At 37.6% G+C, this 15,213-nt stretch overlaps 1 protein-coding gene across 5 annotated transcripts in view; it reads left to right on the plus strand.

Moving 5' to 3' along the window:
* Positions 1–12,705, plus strand: part of SH2D4B (SH2 domain containing 4B) — a 63,171-nt gene extending 50,466 nt beyond the window's left edge. For 4 of the 5 annotated variants that reach the window (XM_051800943.1, XM_051800946.1, XM_051800947.1 and 1 more), the window contains exons 7-8: positions 8,092–8,312; positions 11,678–12,705. In XM_051800943.1, coding sequence (XP_051656903.1) covers positions 8,092–8,312; positions 11,678–11,770 — 314 coding nt within the window. In that variant the 3' untranslated portion in view covers positions 11,771–12,705. The remainder of the gene's footprint in view (positions 1–8,091; positions 8,313–11,677) is intronic. The other variant, XM_051800944.1, reaches the window with a different exon arrangement.
* The last annotated feature ends 2,508 nt before the right edge of the window (positions 12,706–15,213 follow it).

Raw genomic sequence — 15,213 nt, forward strand, 5'->3', positions numbered from 1 at the left:
ATGTTCCTTTTTTAACATGAGCTTCTTTTCAGAAGCTGTTTAGACAAGAAGAGAAAACTCAGAAAAATTAAAGGATAATAGCAGAGGATTAATGCAGGAATTTCAGGTCAGAACAGCCTATATCTAAAGAAAAAACATATATGAGGTAAAAAGTTAAAGGTACTTTGTGCTACCTTTTTTCTTCTGATATGTGCAATTAATAATGTACAAAAAGAAGAGATTAAATTGTTTTCCTCCCAGCTAATGCATTCTGTAGGCTGATGTGAAAGGAAGGAAGGAAAGAAACCAACACTAGGCTTTGAGGAGACATTAACAGAAAACTTTACAGCTTTATTATACAGTGGTGTATTCAGACAAGTAATACCAACGCCTTTCTTTTATGTGCTGCACTGCTTGCTGGTGAATAAGGTGTAAACATTTTGACAGTCTGCATAAAGGGGTTTTACAGTATTTGATAGTTTGGATGTAGAATGAACTTTAAAGGAGACAGTTAGGAGGTATATTTTCTGCAGAGTGCATAGGGAATTAACTGAGCCAGACTGGCAACAATGGATGTAGCACACCTGATTTTCTGTAAACCTGAAGAAAAATACTCATTATAACTGCATTACTCATTTAGATGTGATTTTTGAAGATTCCCAGGGGAGTGAGGCACCCATTTCTTTCAGAATTTCAGTAGGGTTTTAATTGCTTTAAAGAATCTCATTTTTAGGGAATTAAGAAAGCTTCTGAGATCTGAGTTTTCTTTGTTCTAAGAACTGCAGTACCCTGACAGAACAGACAGCTGAATCCACATTATAACAAAAAGCAAAACCAACCAACCAAAAAACTCCACAACCCGTCCCTCCACCCCCAAACAAAATGAGGTGTATATATTTTTACCTATGATACTTTCCCTTGATAAATTTCTCTTGTGTATAGAGACTCAAGGCAGTCCTATGCACCTTCAAGGAGAGCTTGTTTAGGGCATGATGCATTATCAGTGTGCCTCACCCCTGCCTAAAGGGATCTCTTGCCATCAGAAACACATATTCCTCTGGGCCTTGGTTTTCTGCACGTGTCTGTGTGTAGCTCAGACCATACTTTCTGTACTGAGCAAGGCTCACTGGGGAGGGAGCTGAGTTTCACTGATGTGTTGTTTCCCAATTCTGAGTATGTCACATGTAGCAGGATGGTTCCAAAGGAGAGGAATGGTGAGGAATGGGTAATGGACTCCTGCTCACCTTTCAACAGCACAGATTTATCTCCATCTCAGGTATGTTTTACTGCATGCATGACTCCTGAGATTGTACACAAGGTGGTGAATGTGGAGCAAAGAAAGCTTTCACCAGAGGGTCCCTAAGAAGTGTCACTTCACTTGGCCTTTATAGCTCAGAGGAGGATGTCCCCAATGACCTCTGAGTACTCAATTAGCCCATATGTGACATAACCAGTGTATTTCACACGTGTATTTTACCTGGTGATTTCTAAATGCATCCCAGCTTTGCCTCCCATTGCAGTTCTATGCAGATAGGAAGATTTTATTTACCCATATTTTAGGTTTTGATTTTTGTGACCTATTGAACACAGTTTCTCTATTATCAATATCTATAAATATTACTAGGACTTACATTACCATCATACAGCACAGCATGAAATATCTGCATTCCTACTAGCATTACATAGGAATTCGGCAGCCCTGGACTCTTGGGCTCTTGGACTCTTGACATGACACTTGTGGTTGTGAAAAAATGGGTTTGAAAAAAAATAAAAAATCCACAACAACCCCCCCCCAAAAAACCCCAACAAAAAAACACCAAACCAAAAAACCCCACCAGTCATTGTGCTGTGTTTTTGTTTGGGTTTTTACTGGATTTTTGTTGTTTTGTTGTTTGTTTTTTGTTTGTTTTTTGTTTGGTTTTTTTTTAAGCCTGACCATTTATTTCAATGCCTAAATGGAAACAAATCTTTTGAAGATCTAGTCCCATGTGAGTTTATCCTGCCTTAACAGCAGATGGTGAATAGCTTCAACAGCTTTGTTTCTATTATCAGAAGTCTTTGATTTACTCCCTTGCTTTGCTTTTTTAGCCTTTATTGCTTTTATTCTGAAATAGCAGAGGTAGAGCTATTGTTACCACTCAGCTACAGCTTTTCTCACACAATGCTATTGATCTCTTCTTTCACTCTTTGTTTTGTGGCACTATCCAAAAAAGTATTGTGACTAAAAGGAAGGAGAGGATGAAACCTCTTTAATAGAGTAGTACACTGTAAGATCCTATTGCTGCAAATATTTGTGCATGTATTTAATTGTGCATGCTACTCCTGCTGGAAATACCAGAAAAATGACAAGGTGTGACCTAAATATGTATGTTATCCTTTGACTATTTTAGTCACAACTCATTCCATAAACCACCATAACTGATAACAGCATTCTTTAAATTATATGTGACATTGTTAATCTCAAAGATAACATAAAGTGTTCAGTCTAGACACCACAGTTTTATAGATTAATGGTGTCCTACCCAATGAACAGCCTTAAGTGTGTTCAGTCAGTTTAAGAGTCCACATACAGAACTGCACCTGTGGGAGAGAATTGAAGAAGTCAGCCTGAGGAAACTTGTTTTGAGTGATGTAGAGACTGCTTTTCCTTGAGAGCATACACTGTAGCTGTGCTCTAGTTCTTACACTGCAGGGAAGCAATCACTTCATCTTCCCTGCTTTTATGCTTTTGATCTTTCTGAGTGGTTGAAGGAGCTGAATTTTTCGCCTTCTCCTAGGCCAGAGATGGTTGGTAGTGTCACGCATTCGAGTATTTGTTCCATGTCTTTATTGCCCCACCTTGTTATGGGATCTCAAAAAGGTCAGATTTATTCTAAACCTTAGTTCTCCAGCTTCGGATTCCATCTCTCTTTGTGTTTATTCCTCATGTCTATCTTCATATTCTGTGTGCTCTGAAAACTCTGCCCCCTCCATTGGGTTCCCAGATTAGTTCTCAGAAGCTGTTCTTGCTCCTCATGGTTTGTGTTAATGCTGGCATGCTAACACAGGCTCTGAGCTCTTCAGAAACCACACTGGCTGCAGCTGGATCAATCCCTTCTGAATTTCTGTTTACTTTTCTGGTTATTTCTTTCAAAACTGATGTCTTTTATTCAGATTTTGATCCCAAGTAAGTTTGATTTTCCAACTACGTGATTTTTTAAATTATAGTGAAGTAGGGAGAAAAACCCATGAGGTATTTTCCTTTCCTCAAATTAGAACTTTTTTGTTTTGATTCAAAATGCCCAAGATCCTAAAGTCTGTTCTATACAAAGTTGTTTTCAGGCTTTTGTAGTGTTCTTTTCTGAAATTTATTTCAGCTTTTTTTTTTCCTCTTTTTTTTTCCTGGTTTTTTTTTTCCACAGTGAGGTGTAATCCAACTTTTGACCCTTAAACTAAGTCCTGGAGAGAGAAAGTTGATTTGGAATTTTTTTTGAAATTTGATCTTTTGCCACTGGGAAATGATTTATTCCAAATGAGATAGAGCAGTATGTCTGTCTAGCTCAGTTTTTCAGCTCAAAAAAAGGAGGGGATTGGCTGATGCTTAGTAAATTGATCCTTCTAACCCTTGTGGCTGTTTTATCACTATCTTTCAAATTACTGACTAGATCTGCCTGTATAATTAAGCAAATATAGTCCTTTACATTATTGAGGAGTTACCTGCTAATTTTTCATAATTCCTTGTGTTTACTCATTTATTTTGTGTTTACACTTGCTCTGTGTGTAATGTGTCTGTATAACCTCTAGCATGCAAGTCATTCATGCAATGATTGCCAGGAATATTTGTATTCATGTGGGTTTTGATCTAATCCCCTTTGAAACAAAAGAGATGCTGGTATTGGCTTCCCTCTGCTTTGGATCCTGATTAGTTACCTAAATCACATGCTGCCCTTAGATGTCTTAAGTTGTATAAACAGGATGAATCTCTTTCTTCTTCATTGATTACATGTGAATATTCATAGTTGTTCAACAAATCAATTTTGCATGAAATAGAAGGCTTTTCATAATGGTCATGAAAGCACTTTTGGCATGATTGCTCTCATTACATTGCTCTCATTTATTCATGCCAGTATTTGTGACACTTTTTCTCTGTGAATAAAACCTCATGTAATAGAGTGTTTGAGATCAAGCTAATGAAAAAATACGAGAAGAGAAAACATTGTCTGAGCAGACACCTTCTATTGCAGGAGGGTAAATGAGGGCTTCTGGGCTGTGTTTGTACCTGCTGGCCCTCTAATCTTAGCCAGCCTCTTGACATATATAAATGCACATTTGTATATTAAAATATACTGACCATTAAAAGCCAAATTATCTGTATATTTAGACTTATTATTACATATGGTACATTAGACCACTGGTAGATTACAACAATGGATATGATGTAACTTAATCTGTATAATAATGAAAAAATAATTTTAGTCTTGCCTTGTTGGTAAAATTCATCAGCTTTTCTAGTTTGGATTCAGGGTTGTTACAGCATTCTCGTAGCAAATATTTGTGTATTTTACCTCCTGAGTTTCACTCAAGGATGTATGGAGGATAATGCTGAAGAAAGAGTGGGAAGCTGAATTGTCATTGCATAATATTTCAGAATAGCATTTCCTGCTATTGAGACTGCTGTAAAATTGGAAGGCAGCATCAAGACTTCTTAGCTGTGCTCACTAAATTCATAATGAACCCTCCAGTTCCCATGTGAGCTTAGTACACCCTAAATATTAGGATGTTCTTTTTCCTTTTTGGAAGACTGGTGGCAGTGAAAAGAACATAATTACAACAAAGATGTTGAGACATGCCTATCATCTAAAAATTTTCATTATAGGCCCTGTGTTTTATAACTGAGGTTGTTAATTGGGAACATGTTAGTTGATGATGAATGTCCTATGATTTGAAATAACTGTCTTACAAAATGTTAATATCTACAAGCACTGCAAAACTAGAATGTTAAAAGTGGAGAGGTAGATGCATTTAATGTGATAGATGCAGTGAATCTGGGGGGCAGGGGGCTAAAACTCAAGCCAACTGATAGGGTTTCCATGCTTTTGAGAGGAGTTATTTATACCTTTGATCCTCTCTCAGCCGAAACCCCGCTGCTCCTCTATGGTTTGTTATAGACAACAGCAGTTTGTACATCTGAGAGAAATTCTTTGGCATGACAGGTAGAAGATGTGTTTCAGTGGAGTAGCTACTGTCCAAATATGCTGAGGTTTGGCCAAATGATGAGTTAAAATGATGATACTGATGATAGATCAATTAATTGTGAAATATTTATTTAAATGATTTATGTGAAAAGATTACTGTTTGATGCAGTGTTGCTTTAAACCAAGTGAAGATGTTGCAGTTTTTCCTTTTTTTTTTTTTTTTTTGTTTTGTTTTGTTCATTTGTTTTTGGTTTTGGTTTGTTTTAGAAGACAATATATAGCGAGATTGAAAGCGAAGGGAAAATTAGTTTTCAAAGCATCACTGGTTTATTTTCTAGATAATATTTCTAATTAATATCCTAACTAACACAAATAAGAGCATCTGTGAATCTAAACCTCTTACTGGAGCTTTGGGAAACCAAAGTTTCATGATTTTACCCAAAACAATTTCAAATGTTCATGTAGGATTTTCAGAGAAGTTGTCTATCTCTACAGCTGTCTCAGAAGTGAACAGTGCCACTCTTTTTCCAATTGTCTTGAGAACAGGATAATGTTTTTCAAAGGGTAGAGGGAGCCTTTCATTGCTGTAATAATCACCCACTGAAGAATTGAACTAGAGACAAATAAAGTAACTGGGAGGCAAGGAGAGGGAGGAGATGGTGGGGAGAGATGGTTCCTCATGGGCTGTTAACAGAAGCAGAAGAGAGAAAGGAAAGGAAAGAAAGTGTCAGGCTGATAATTTATTATGCCATTTTTAGTAGAAAAGAAAATTAAAACAAAAAAAGAACTTGGCTGTGAGCAATGTAGCATTCCTTACCTACTCAATGATATAAAGTGCCCAGAACAAAAATAAGGTCTGGCAAAGAAGATTAACATCATGTGGAAGCCTGCAGTGTCTTAACTCCACTGGTAGGAGTTTACTATTGTAAAATGAAAACAGATTGTTTACTATTAAACTAATTGATGCTAAATGAATTTCATATTATATGCTTGATAGTGATGGTCATTCAAAGCCTAGAAATATCCTAAGAATAGTGTCCACTCTATAATAAAACCTCTACTTCTTTACAGCTCCCTTCTTTTACAAATCCTCTGTATTCATAGAGGCTAAATTATCTAGGCCACCTCGTTCCCTATCCGGGCTGCATAACAGTTCTGACACTGCTTAGAGAACAGGTAACAGCACCCAGTTCCTATGCCAAAAACTACCAGTATGGTTTCAATCTGGAATTACAGTATAAATATTGATTATTGTAATGAATGCAGTATTTGCTGGTGATGGGACTGTTTATCGTTTCCTGTTATTGAACGCTCTGGGCTTGTTAGTGGGGCTCATCTATGTTCATTTCCAGCAGAGATTTGTCAAGGAAGTAGGCACCATAATCACAAATAAAACCTTTCATGTATATTTAAATCAGGCCAATTTGAGTGAAGACTGGGTTAACAAATTCTGTGATTTCAGAATCAATTTTTGTGTAATTCTTGGCACATGGCACCTGATATTGTTATCTAGTGATACGGCTTCACATAATATGCTGTATACTATGGATTCATATTGGTACCATCTTTTTATCTGAACAGAGTTCAGGAATTTTTAACAAATCATCTTGGAATACTTTCAATAAAACTATTTTTAGTTTTGCAAAGTGCAGCAATTGACACTGTTGGCTGAGCAGTTACATGCTGTTTCTAAACAAATGCTTATGTTTGCATGTCTACTGCCTGTTTCGCATGTGTGGTGCAAAGATGCTGTGGTATCCTTCAGAACATAGAAATGAGAGTCATTCAGCAAATTATATGTGTTTCTTAGTAGTGAGGACATTTCAGTAGGGACCTCTGAGCCCCATTGCATCAAGTAAAACTGTAAAAGAAATTAATTTTCTTAAAGTAGACTCTGAAAATCTGAATTTGTGATACTTTAAGCCTGACAAATAAGTTTATCACGCAATAAAGGAATAAATTCACCTATAAATCAACTGCTTGGTGACCAGGGTACGGGGAGAAAATTTTTTTCCTGATTGAACTTGTCCAGAGAGGTAAACTAGCTTACAGAGAAAGTGACCACAGGGTGACACATACTGCAAGAAACCCCAACTAATTTTGTCTTCTCTTGTTGTAGAGCAAGGTGCATAGGTCATTATTTTTCACTATGAATTATAAAAATGAACTCACTTCTGGTCAACAAATACAATATTCAATCTTTTCTCTGTGTGGGGACTCTTTTAGCTCACAGCTACAGTTTTTAACTGGAGGAGACTATTACTCTGCTATTGAGCCTAAAAGGTCCCAGAAGGAAATGCAGAATGATCTTTGTTTCTTGTTTTCCTCTGTGACAATGTTTCCTAGAAATGCAAGCCTGTGAATAAGTCATCTAACATACCCATGTTTATGAGCAGGATTTGATTTCTTTGTGCTCCAGTTTATCTGTGTGCATCTATGGATATGTGTGTGTGTGTATGTACAAAAACAGACAAATACTTTTTCTCCTGGCACTTGCTTTATGTTCCTTCTTTAGGACCTATAAAATACTTGTGGTCCAAAAAACTGCAATATAATTGCAATTACCAGCAATGTATTTGAAATTTAAATTGCAATGCCAAACCATCCTAATCTGCTTAAATGGTCCCTTGTACAGAATTCTCTGGTCTGATAGGCCAGTTGCATTCATGCACTTTCTTTGGAAAAGCAGTAAGGATGGGAAAAAAAATTCTTAATCACAGAATTAAAAAGCTTATCCCACCAGACTCCATCTTATAGCTATCCTTCAGAAGCAAATAGCATAAATATTATCTCCATTGCTTCTACTCCTGAATGTAAACATTTCAGTCTTCAGAAGTGACACCACTTTAATTTCACCACTGCTCTGTGTTTGTTGCGTTTGGTTGCCTCTGACAGACTTGTTACCTGCATAACTACAGTTGTTTCTTTTTTTTGCCAGGTATTATCAGCCGTCAGGAGGCAGAAGAGTTGTTGATGAATAAGCCTGAAGGCACATTCCTGGTGCGAGTCAGCGAGAAAATCTGGGGCTACGCGTTGTCTTATCGCCAGCAAAGCGGCTTCAAGCATTTCCTGGTCGATGCTTCAGGGGATTTCTACAGCTTCTTGGGGGTAGATCCAAACCGGCACGCAACACTCACAGATCTGGTCGATTTTCACAAGGTAACACTTGTGCTGGGGAGAGATCAATAGCTGAGTGGAACGAATTAATAATTTAACGAGGAGCTGTGTAATTTGAAACCACACTGGAAAATAATAATGGCCATAGTGGGGGGAAGAATATTCTACTCTAAGCCTAGTTGTAATGTTCGTAGTGTGTGTCTTTTGTTGCAGTGAATCAGAAGGCTTTTCTCCTTCTTTAAAATGCTCCAACATGTATTTGTGTCCTCTTATACAACACATGCTCTCCTTGGCTACAAATGGACTAATAAGGGCTCACAGAGCTAATGCTTTTTCAGTTTTTTTCCTGTGGAAAATTGGATTGGAAATGCCGTAGAAAGGCCTTTCAATGAAATTTCAGCATTTGTCTACCTTTTGATGTGAGGGCTGTAATGTGCAAAAGCAAGGGAGCAGGGCCCTGCAGTAAAGAGGGTGAAGAGAACATGGAGGGGTTCCCTTTTAGGGACATGTTAAGGTCACTCCTTATTACCCAAAGCAATCTTACAAGAGTAATTTACTACTCGACTTTATGTGGGTTTGAATTACTTTGCCTCTAACTTTTGTTTCCTGTTGCCAGACTGTAACTAAACAGTAACACAGTTCTGATAGCATAAGTTGTTTTTATGATCTTGTATCTCTCTCCATCTTCATCAGTTTTAATTGCTTTTTTCTTAGCCACCCTTATAATTTCTCTTCATCCTCTCTTTTCTAGTTCCTTTTCCCTTTTTTATCCTTTTCTCACTCTTGTCTCCAAGTATTTTTATACATTTTTTGCTCCTCCTTTTCTTCACAGCTTTTTATTTTTGAGGTGTTCAGCCTCACAAAGGTTATTTTTCTTCTAAATTCCCCCTCTTTTAAATCTTTTTTTTTACCTTACCTAGTTTGCAACATCTGTTTAGTGTTCTCTTAGTGTCCCCTCACAGATCACTATTACATGTCCACAAGTTATATTTCCACTTGAGGATATAGTAGGTGTCCCATTTGACTAAAAAATACGTCCTCCCCTAATTTGATGAAATCTTCTCTCAATGGCCACCTTGGAAGCCAAAATCCCCTGTCCCCTTCTTCCTCTGCCTCAGTTTTTATTGCTGAGCATGACATTATATGGTATGGAATATCCTTTTGACCAGTTTTGGGTCAACCAGCAGGACTGTGTCCCCTCCTAGCTTCTCCCTTATTTCCAGCCTGCTCTGCCAGCAGGGCCCAAGTAGGAAAAAGAGAGCCTTGATGCTGTGCAAGCACTGATCAGCAATGGCCAGAACCATGGTGTGTTATCAATACTGTCTTAGCCACAGATTCAAAACACAACATCCCAATTCAGCACAGGCTGCTGTGAAGAAAGTTAACTCTACTCCAACCAGACCCAGTACAACTGGAAAGAGTCAAACCAGAGGCTCGTCAAGAAAAGAAAAGCAGATATGCAACACCTCAAATGCAGATTGTCAGGTGCTGGATGTAGGACCTCTCGCTCAGGTAGTATCCTCTCTGCTCCTGTAGACGGGTGATGGTCACAACCAATTCCAACCAGCTCTGTTCCTGTATTTTCCTCACAGCTCATGCTAAGCAATCAGTTCATTAGAGACACATCTATTTACAGACAGCAGTAGAGCACTTGTCAGAAGCAGAATGACTTTTAGTTCCTTCCATTAAAACAAAAAACCAACACTTTCTTAGGTGTCCCCTGATAATAGTTAATAGCTGCCCCTGTAGGAAGTCTATCAGAGAAACTGGTTCATCTTTAATGTCAACACACAATTCTCTTAACTGTCTAGCTTATAGCTGTATTAAATTGGTCTCTTTGGCAATCCCTTCAGGAGGCATCATCCTGTCTGTCACGTGATTTTCTTTGAAGCTTTTCTTCCTGCTCTTTCTGGTGAAGTACACTGTCAAGAGTCTCAAAGTCTTCTGGTAACCAACTAAGCAATCTGTATGTAAATGGTTGTGCTGTGGGCACACTTTCTCTTGCAGCTATTGCTGTATCATTTGGAGAAAATGCTGCTTTTTTCAGGACTATTTTTGTCAAGAGTATACTTTCCCACCCCATGGGTTGCATGGACTTCTCTTTGAGGGTCTTTCTCGCTTTCAATCAAAATGAGCAGGACTATTATAATTAATTTTTTACTTGCTTATAATTATTGATTCATTTTGCTTCATTTTGATTAAAGAAAATAAGAACAGGTCATTCAAGCAACTCAGCTGACAGACACAAGTGATAACCACTAGCTGAAAGAACAAACCTTACAGAATAAAGTGCTACTGTGAATCTTCTCTTTTTATTATTTTCATTTAAATACTGTGTGGAAAGCAGCAATAAAATCTCAAAGATAATCCTCATAATCTTATCTAGTTGACAAGGTGGTGATCCATCAAAGGTTAGACTCAGTGATCTCAGAGTCTTTTCCAACCTAAATGCTTCTGTGGTTCTTTGATTCTGAAAATCATTTAGTTTGGGTAGTAACTTTCTGAACTTATTCTCAGTCTGATGTAGTGACTGGGAAGGAATGACAACTGGGAGCCTGCATGTGTTCTGAAGAAATCAGGCACCAAATTTGCATTGAATTTCAATAGAAACTAGATAGCTTTTGAACATGTTAGGCCCATATATAGATCCATAACTTGGATCTAAACGTTCAAATGAAGGGTTGCTATTTTAGTCAATACCATGTCTGGATCCTGGCTCATTTTGGTACATCTATAAATCTTAAACTTCTACAAAACCAAAAATGGACAATCATTACTGTAGGAATAAATGCAAGGACCAGGTTATCTACTTTTACAGTAAGTGAATTGGTAATCAGTTACTGGAAATACACACTTGGCATGTGAGTATTTAATTAATGAGAATAGGTGCTATTTGTAAAGACTGTCTTTATCCTAGTAAGGTTAATGTCTCACATTTCTGTAATCAGTCAGAAAGTTGTTCGTGTTGTGTGTGAGCACTCAACGTTGAACTCTTGCTCTCTCTGCCCAGGGAACCTTCTTTCAACCTGTGGAATGACTGTGGAAATAGCATAGGAAGACTGGCATATGTCTGTTAAATTGACCCATGAGAACATCCTTTATGGGCATCTGTAGCTGGTTTTCCTAAGTAGTGTAGCAACTTGCAAGTAGTGCAAACCTCAGCCTCTTGCATACACTGATTGCATTATTTGATAGTAGCACAGGTTGCTACCAGCATAAGTACAAGACAAACAAAGCATGAAGAAAATGATTAGTTGATAGGATCCCTTTTCTGATCTGTAATTATTTTATCAAGTGTTTATTCATAATTGGTTGCCAATGACAGTGGAGTGATGGTCTTTATTGCTATTCTTAGAAGATAGGGAAGGTTTAGATCTTTGATATTTTAATTGGTTTTATCTTTCCAGGAGGAAATCATCACATCATCGGGTGGGGAGCTACTACTGGAGCCATGTGGACAGCAGAAGAATCCACCAGACTACAGTCCTTTATTTGAATAACTGATCCAGGACTAACAGGGACACATTCTGGATAACTGTAGTAATAAATAGGTACAAAAGTAAACACTGAAAGTATTTAACAAAATTCCAAAGCCACTGGTCTTGTGGCCAAAAAGTATCCTCAAAAGAAGGCATAAACTATTCCTGCTTTGCATCTGATTTATCATTATTATTCATGTTGCTAGCAAGTGAAAGGTGAGAAATTACCAGCAAATCACTAAAGAGAACTACTCCCAGAAAATTTTCAAGGTATTGTGGCCAATTGCACTGAATGCTACCTTCCTATCCTAATTTTTTCATGTCTGATGCAGCAAGAAGCACGGCCAGGAACTGCTCATAGAGTGCTGTGTGAAGTATCAGTGTTGGTGAACAGATTCTTTTTTCCAAAGCAAGGTTTGTCAGGTTTTGTTGACAATCTCATTACTTGGTGGTGCACTTTTGATAACCAGAGAAGCAGTCTTAAAACATCCTTCTGCAGTTTGTGATTGCTTAGATAGGTAGGTGTAGCTTGAAACTTGGCATTATGCTTTTGAATTCAGGCCTACAAAATTCCTCACAGTGGAGACAGAACAAGGTCATACACATTATATTTACAATTTCATGCAGTCCAGCAGCCTTGGAAGAAACTTTACTCCTGTACAGTAAGTGGTCAGTTTATTCTAAAGAAAACAGTTTAGCTTACTGCAATTCTCTCACTGTCCTTGTCATGTTTTCTACTTTTAGATGTGCAAGAGACACACTGGACATTTCTAGCTTTACTTTACTGTAGGACCAGGTATTTTCCTTAGCAGAGTTATAAGTGATAGTGGGCTGGTATATTTGTACATAGAAAAGGTACAACTAATTACATTATCATCGTGCTATTTTATGTTTAAAAAAGATGCACATAATGTGTTCCTCATCCATTTGCTATATGTATTAACCCCATGTAAATAGACCAGGAGCTGAGATCTGTGGAGTAGTTACTTAGCTTGTAGACTATAAAAATAATAAAATATCATCACAGTAGTTAATTTGTCCTCTTGAAATTTGTGTCTCAGCCATTCTTGCACTCTGGGCTGTCACATGGTATAGATGTAGTCCTGCATTGTTTCATTGCAGGACTGGACACTACTAGGGCAGTCAATTCAGAAAATGGAGTGAGAGACCTGCAAAACTGTTCCTATTACCTTCCTGGGCTCTGTTCCCATGAATGGCCAGATAGAAACTGCTGAATATAGAAGTGGGATTTTTTCAGCTCCAGGCATTCATTTTGCAGGGCAATATTTCAAATAAGAGGGTTGTGACAGTTTTGCATGTAACTGATTTGTTTCAAGAGTGAAGTGGAAGGTGAGGGAAGTAGATGTGTACCTATTGGATAGTGTCAAAGCTGTGACTTTAATAGGCAGTTTCTCTGTGCTTTTCATACGTGATGTGTATTTTGAGGTGTAATGTGGACCAATCCATAGGTGTTACTGTAACTTTGTGGTTAATTTTTCCAAAGAGCCTCACTACCTACCAGATGCTTCCTCTGAGAAACCAGCTCTGCACTTGTTCCATCTATAAAAGGCATCTCTAGAATCACCTTGGCCTGGAATTATTCACAGCTGCACATGTTCCATCACAGAACAACTGGATCCCTACTTTGAAGGAGAAGGGGAAGGGACTTTTTAAAGTTAAGGTATCCATAGACTTACCCTGAGGCCAGAAAGCAGCAGCTGGCTGTGTAGGACTGAGGGTCCAGAGGTGGTATTGAACAATTAAGGTGGTATTTAGACACCTAGGCATCTTTGCAGACTGGTGTTTTGCCTTTATGAACTTAAAAAAAACCCCACAAGCAAACAAACCAAGAACAACAAAAAAAACCCCACCATAAAATGCCACCTTCTCTTTGGAAAAGGTGGTAGGCATACTAGAAGACATGCAAATTACAAAGTTTTTGGAAGATTACTCAACCCATGGTACACAATTCTGTGAATATTTATAGACACAATATTGAAGAACTCGTTCCACATGGAATTCACATCCAGAAACTGAAAATAATACATCTATTTATTCCTAGTGTCACACTTCCCAGCACCTGTTTGTGTTTTGTTTAGCCATTAAGAAGGATTGGAAATACCAGTTCTATATTATGTGGCCTCTTGTGATGTGATTAAAATCAGAACAGCATCATCATTGTCACTTCAGAGCACATTCCCTAAATTCTAATTTTCTAAATTTTTCTATCTGAATTCCATCCATTTCTCATTCTAAGTTTTATCTAGCTTTAAAATAAAGCCCTTGTAAGTTCCCCTGCACATGATATTACTTAGAAAACTGCAATTTCTTGAGAGTTTTATTATGCTAATAAATGGCAGAATTCTAAAGTAAAGAAATTGTTTTTTTTTTTTCTCCATAGCCCTGCAAAATTAATGAAAAATAACCAGTCAATTCATAGAGTTACAGTAAAGAAAAACTCAACAATATATACCCAGGAACAGCAGCAGCAATGAAATACAGTGCACTTAACTGAAGGTAAATTTTGAGGGAAACAAAAGGAGATTGTAGGTAGCAGAAATTAAGAAAAACAAAAGCTTTCCTTGGTAGAAATGTGCAACTGTTTCCAATATATTTGAGTGAAGTACAAACATGGAGATCTTTTCTAAGCTAACAGATGCTTCTTGCTGCCTTCCAAAAAATAAGTGGACTATGAAAAGGTAAGTCAGTTAATAGGAAGAATAGAAGGAAAAGCAGGGAAGGAGTAAATATGGAAAATTAAGAAAATAAGAAAGGGGAAAATGTGCTTATCCCATTGCTTTGAAAGTATTTTTTTTTTTTTTTTTTTTTTTTTTTGCTACTCCAGGAGGAAGACTGAGTGCTGCTACCTCCTTTTCTCTCTGCAAGATTTCATCTTTGAGCTAACAATCTACCTTGGAGCTAGATTTTACACTCTTGAATCTTAACAGTTGGGCTGGTCTGTACTGCAGCCTTGAATGCTGCATCTGCTTCACTCTGCCTCTACATGTAATGCTGTCTGAAGCTGTTCATCACTGGGTAAAAATATGTTCAGAATGCTGCCATTTCCTTGTCTGCAATTGCTACCTATATTTCATCACACAATGACCTTCCAATCTTGCTTTTTAACCTCCTTTCTAGTGGTACCTGTTGTTGAGCCGTAAGAGGTGCATGTTATGGATTTTCATTGTAAGATTTCCTGTCACTATTTCTTGTTGATGAGACCATTGGGAATACACTGAGAGACCTGCTGTGGTAATTGTGTTTCATAAGGCAAAATGCTACAGCAAGAAGGAAAACTTAAATGAAGTTTTCTCATATCTGTTTCACACCAATGACACACGAGGTCCCAAGCTTGTTTGAAGGTATCTTTGAAAAAGCATCTCTTGAGGATTTATTCTTGCTTCTTCCTGGATCCACAGATCCATCTGTTCTTTTGAATTTTGTTTTAATCTCTTATTGTACAT

This window comes from Manacus candei, unplaced genomic scaffold (genome assembly GCF_025592945.1).
Source record: "Manacus candei isolate 608988 ecotype Guabito, Panama unplaced genomic scaffold, ASM2559294v1 h1tg000050l, whole genome shotgun sequence".
In the NCBI taxonomy this organism is placed as follows: Eukaryota; Metazoa; Chordata; class Aves; order Passeriformes; family Pipridae; genus Manacus; species Manacus candei.